The sequence below is a fragment of the Panthera leo genome, chromosome B4 (assembly GCF_018350215.1).
Source record: "Panthera leo isolate Ple1 chromosome B4, P.leo_Ple1_pat1.1, whole genome shotgun sequence".
NCBI lineage: Eukaryota > Metazoa > Chordata > Mammalia > Carnivora > Felidae > Panthera > Panthera leo.
Window position 1 is genome coordinate 76,459,049 of NC_056685.1, and position 5,789 is coordinate 76,464,837.

The 5,789-nt window shown below is 55.7% G+C and overlaps 1 protein-coding gene across 1 annotated transcript; it reads left to right on the plus strand.

The window, feature by feature from the left end:
* Positions 1-386: 386 nt before the first annotated feature.
* On the plus strand, positions 387-4,026 carry AQP6 (aquaporin 6). Its single transcript, XM_042944541.1, has 4 exons — positions 387-767; positions 1,584-1,742; positions 2,001-2,081; positions 2,739-4,026. Exons 1-4 carry the CDS (start codon positions 405-407, stop codon positions 2,949-2,951), a joined length of 816 nt encoding a protein of 271 aa, XP_042800475.1. The 5' UTR covers positions 387-404; the 3' UTR covers positions 2,952-4,026.
* Positions 4,027-5,789: the final 1,763 nt, after the last annotated feature.

Here is a 5,789-nt window from a genome sequence, read left to right on the forward strand (position 1 = left end):
GACTCCTGTACCTGCCACCCTTGGGCCAGGCCTGTGCCTGCAGCAGAGTGAGGCCCGTCCAGCTTAGAAACCTGGAGGTTCCAGCTCAGCACCTGGAGGCCGCCCCCCTCCCCCAGCTGTCAGGTGAGCTCAGGGTGGGGCAAGCGTGTGAGCACCACTCCTTATATGAGCCCTGCACCTCCCACCCACCCAGACACACATAATCCTGTGCGCCTGCTCCCTGCACAGTCTGACCAGGTGGGGGCCAGAGGAGCCTCAACACAGTGAGACAGCCAGAGCAGGCCAGAGGCAAGAGACCCCAGGAGACAGCGAAGATCAGAGGCAAGAGGCCCCAGGAGTAGAGGCGGCAGCCAAAGCAGCAGGACCAGGACACCGTGTGGCCTGGCGGGTGAGGCTTGGCCAGGATGCTGCTGGGCCAGCTCTGGAGAGCTATCAGCAAGGAGCTGTTTGCTGAGTTCCTGGCCACAGGGCTGTACGTGTTCTTTGGTGTGGGCTCCAGTCTGCCCTGGCCCTCGGCGCGTCCCACCATGCTACAGACCGCCATCACCTTCAACCTGGTCACGGCCGTGGCTGTGCAGGTCACCTGGAAGGCCAGCGGGGCCCACATCAACCCTGCTGTGACGCTGGCCTTCCTCGTGAGCTCCCAAATCTCCCTGCCCCGTGCCGTGGCCTATGTGGCTGCTCAGCTGACGGGGGCCATTGTGGGGGCCTCAGTGCTTTATGCGGTCATACCAGGAGACATCCAAGAGACCCTTGGGATTAACATGGTAGGTGCAGGGAGGGTCACCCAGCAGGGCCAGAAAAGGGATGCCCACACAGGTGGTAAGGGTGGAGGACCAGGCCTGAGGAGAGGGGACAGGGAGGTGATAACTTGACCACGTGCTCCTTACCTGCTCTGGGCTGGGCCCTGGGACCCAGGGGAACCAGACTGTGGCCTTAGTGCAGGCAGAGCAGGAGTGGGGTTATGGTATGAGGAACAGGTAGAACAGAGAGAAGCTGTAACTAAGAAGTAAGAGTCAGGGAAGGACCAGGCATTTAAGAGGCAGGGTAGCGGGGGGCGGGGGGGAGGGGGGGGAGGGCTGTGGGTAATGCAGGAGACCTGGCATGCCCTTCTTCTCTCCAGGTCCGCCCCATGTGCCCTGCTCCTCTGTGTTCCCATGTTCCTCCTTCCTCAGCACCCTGAGGCCTCACTCCTCCAGATTCCCCTAATCATCTATCCTTCCACCTACTTCCCCAAGTCTCCTCCTTCCACTCCTACCCACGGTCTCCTCCCAGGCTGCTTGAAAACATGCACCCCAGCTGCTCTGAGCCTTCCCTTCCCCACCAGTCCTGAGCCTGTCGCCAGCTACTGGCCTCAACAAACCGGTGGGCTAGGAGGGGGTGCCACGCGTTTCTGCAGGCAGCAAATGTCCAGGGCTGACCCGAACTCTACTGCCAGCTGTCCCCGATCCTTCATCTCCTTAAGTCCTGGACTTGGCGGTGGTGAGGCATCACCTCCTCACAGTGAGGCAATGAGGTCCAATGGGGTCGCCAACCCCTGGCAGAGACCCCTTCGCCTACAGCATAGCCTCCTCCTCACCCAGGTCCAGAGCAATGTCTCAACTGGCCAGGCCGTGGCAGTGGAGCTGGTTCTGACCCTGCAGTTGGTGCTCTGTGTTTTTGCTTCCACCAACAACCGTCAAGCATCGGGCTCCCCAGCTATCGTGATTGGGATCTCTGTGGCATTGGGCCATCTCATTGGGGTAAGAGGCAAAGAGGGCACTGTGTGTATGCACACACTGATCCCTCCTTGGGGAGACTGCAGAGGCCCTGAAGGCCAGGAAGTGTCCCTCCCTGAGCCCCTAATGCGTTGGGCCGAGGCTGTGTTCCCACAGTCCGGGCCCAGGATACGGCAGTGCCCAAGGCGGGTGCCGGGGCTCTAAGCCAGGGCAGAGGAGGCTGTCCCCTCCCAGGCCTGCTTTAAGCCTCCTCACACCACAAACCTCCACTTGCCCCTCCAGATCTACTTCACCGGCTGCTCCATGAACCCAGCCCGCTCCTTCGGCCCCGCCATCGTCGTTGGGAAGTTCACGGTCCACTGGGTGAGAGCCTGTACTGGCAGCCATTAGGTGGGGAGAGCCTGAGCAGGGGAGATAGGGATTGTGGCTTTCACCAGCGGTGGGTTCACAGGGACTTGGGGAGACAAGGCCCCCTACCACAGGCCATCTTGACCCCCAGAGGAGGTTTCCCTAAGCTCAGAAGACAAAAGCGAGTATCCTGGCTTGTATTTCCTGTCTTTCCAGCTTCAATAGCCCAGAGTACCCAGTGGAATGTCCATAAATGGGCCAGGACAGGAGATGCAGCCTTGGCCCAGGCCTTAAGTCCTGGCTGTTTCCTTATTCACTTTCTCCAGCTGGACCAGTTTCCAAACTTGGATAAAGAAAAAGACAAACAGAAATAGACACACACACCAGCAGAGACAGGAACAGCACTAGCCAGGGCTTCTGGTTGGAACACGGGAGGGGAGAGGAGGGAAACAGAGTGGTGAGGAGACTGGGCCCGCCCTATTGAAGGCAAGGTCACCTCACCTGCAGGGACCTGAAAGGCAGAACACCTGCTTCTCAATTTTGTCAACTTGCAGCAGCTCGAGGGGTCCCGGACGACGGAGCCAACACTAGGGAGGCGGGCAGGGATCCCAAAGCTACCCTATGATCCTCATAGCTCCTGACTGGGGCACCTACTTCTCTCTGCTTTTGCAGATCTTCTGGGTGGGACCCCTGACAGGAGCTGTCCTGGCTTCGCTGATCTACAACTTTATCCTGTTCCCTGACACCAGAACCATGGCCCAGCGACTGGTCATCCTCATGGGCACTGAAGAAGTGGAGAAAATGACAGGGGTGGAGCCCGAGAAGAAAGAATCCCAGTGCAGTTCAGGGGACACTGAAATGGGCAATGCATGTCAGGTGGTATAGAACTTGGCCCCCACCTTCCGGCTTCTGAGAGGCGCCCTTTAGGTGGGTAGCATGCCTCGTAGAACTAGACTTCAGGTTTTACAAGGAAAGCGGGGTTGGGGGTGGATGAGGGCAGGAAAGACGGGGAGGCTTGGCCTCTTGTCCTAACAGGGTGGGCAGGGAATGCCACTCCCTATCCCTGGCATTATATTTCTGGATAGAAAGAATCTGGGGAGCAAATCTGTTCAGTTTCCTCCTCCTACATCTCTTAATGGGACAGAGCAGAAGGAGGCAGGGGAATTCATGACTGTCCTCCCCTTCTCTCATCCATCTGGACTCTGGTGGGCATCCTGGGCCTCCAGACCCCCTTGTCTTGAGTATTGGAGCCCAGACAGCCACTCAGCTTAGACACTAAGAGATGTAGAGACCTCGGGGAGCCCCAACTTCTCACCCCACCCTTGGCGGGGAGAGCCAGACTTCCCAGAAGAATCAGGCCCCAGGACAGTCTCTGAGCTCCTCAAAGGTATTATCTCTGCTCTTGGGTATGGTTTGGGGGCTAGGGACCTGCCCTCAGTGTGGGGGCTTCCTGAGGACAGAGACAGCCCTTCCAATAGATCTTCATTCCTCACACCTCCAAATGCTCAGGAGAGGACCCCATCCTTGGGAAGCGCTGACACAAAGAGGAGCCTTTTCTAGGGCTGGCAGAGGGGCAGCATATAGGCAAGGGAGGTTTGGGCCAAACAGGCCTTTTCCAGGTGTTTTCCCACCTTCCATCCCCTATCCCCATTCATGGGAGCAATCCAGAGAGGGTGGGGGGAGTCCCTATCCCAGCCCCCAGCCCATGACCTGGGCCACAAGCTGTCTCCAGCCTCATTCTCAGTTCTACCAAGATCCTCAAAATGCTATTAAATCCAAGGATGGTAAGAACTCAGGAATGACCCAAGAAACCAAGATTTGCCTTCAGTGCCTCTGAAGGACTCCTAGGTCTCAATTGGTTTGCTAATATTTACAAGCTGCTGTAAACATACTCTCCCCATGACTTGGGGTCCTACCTGGATCTCGGCTTCCCCAGCTATAAAATGGGCATAGTCCTCCCCCAGGGCCTGCTGTGAAAACAAGAGATTGGAAAATGTTTTTGGAAGTTAAAATGCTTAAAAAACAAACAATAAATGATGATTATTGTAGCTGTTACTGTAATTATCGGGTTTGAATACAATTGCTTTTGGTAATGGGAGGGAGGAAGAAAGAGAGAGATGGGGGGATGATTGAGAGGGAGGGAAAAGAGAGTACATTTTTCTCCTTTCATCTGTTCCACTTACACGGGGCCCTGCCTCCTTCTCTCCTGGGTCTGCTGACCTGGGAGCTTTGTGTGTGTGTGTGGAGGGGGGGTGAGGGGGGACACCGGAACAAAGAGACAAGCCAATAAAAGTCATTTCTTCTCATCTCTATGGTGCTCATCACCATGGTACCCTGAGATACAGCAACCAAATCCATAAAAAAGATAGGTCCTTTTCCATGATGTCTCCAAAGGCGCTGGGGATGGGAGGGGCTACCAAAGTCTTTCAAGGGCAGGGTGACAGAACAAGAGCTGAGTCCCCAAGTGCTCGTGGCCACAGCGGCCGTGTTCAGCGTTCTATAATATTGTCAGTGCAGAATACTATTCACATCTCTCCAAGCCGGGCCCCACTCATCCATCTTCACAATCTCTCAGAGCCCAGAGGCTTCTCGTGCCCTTTCATAAGCAGGGACAGCTGGGTGTGTGTGTGTGTGTGTGCGCGCGCACACGCGCGTATAGAGGATGTAATTGACTTGCTAAAGGTCACCCAGCTCAGTACCACAGCCCCCTAAGGTCTCCCCAGCTCCAGCTTAGAATTCTCCAAAATAGAGCTCCGGGGGGGCTTATCTGAGCTGCAGCCAGAGGAGGGAAGGAAACAAGAACTAGAAGGTTGAAGAGGGCAGGAGGGGTGGAGCTCCTGCAGTGGGCTCTGAAGCTCCTAGACAAATTGTCTCCGCGTCCCCAGAGCAGAGCACACACTGGGTGCTCAATAAAAGTTTGATGAATGAATGACTGAGGCCGGGCGACTGGGGAAGGAGGGGAGGCAGTAATTGATCAAGAGGAGAATTCAGGAGTTACAAGTTCAGACGAGCCGGGATGAGAGCAGCTGAGGATGCCTATGCTCCAAGGGAGGGGCAGCTGGACGAGAGTGCACACCCACACTTGAGCCCCCCACCCCCCAACCCAACTACTCCAGAGCAGACTGTGTAACCTCTGTCTCAGGAACTTCCAGGCCAAAAACGTAAGGGGATCTGCTTGGAGAGAGAGCTGGGGGCTAATTTCACAACTAGATCTTTAGAGTTGTGCTCTGTCAGAACAGACTAGAGCAAGAAGACACAAGCTTCATGAAAAGTGAGGAAATAGGTTAGAATCTGAAAAGCATCCAAAGTTAGACACAGGAATGAGTAACCAAAGGTTAGTTTCTCCTTCTCTGGAGCCCTTTAATAGGACAGCCAGCCATCTGTTTGGATGAGGGAAGGGCTGGCCCTCAGGGAGCCAAATTCAGAGGTTCCAGCCAGGGGCAATGAAGCTTCACAGTCCCGGCCCCTAGGTCTGGATGGGGGGCAGGACCATGGGGAGGACGGAGACCCAACCAGGCAGACCCTTGGTGCGCCCGCCCTTCCTCCTGTTTGTCAGGGGAAGTTTTTAATTAATGGTGTGTAATCTGATCTGGCCCTTCTCCCTGCTGAGCACTGCCTTCAATCAGTGGAGCCATCTGCAATTGCAATTCATAATTCTCCCAAAAGGGAGGGGGTGCCTTGGTGATTAATACAATTAGCCTTTTATGTTGATGATTGTCTTAG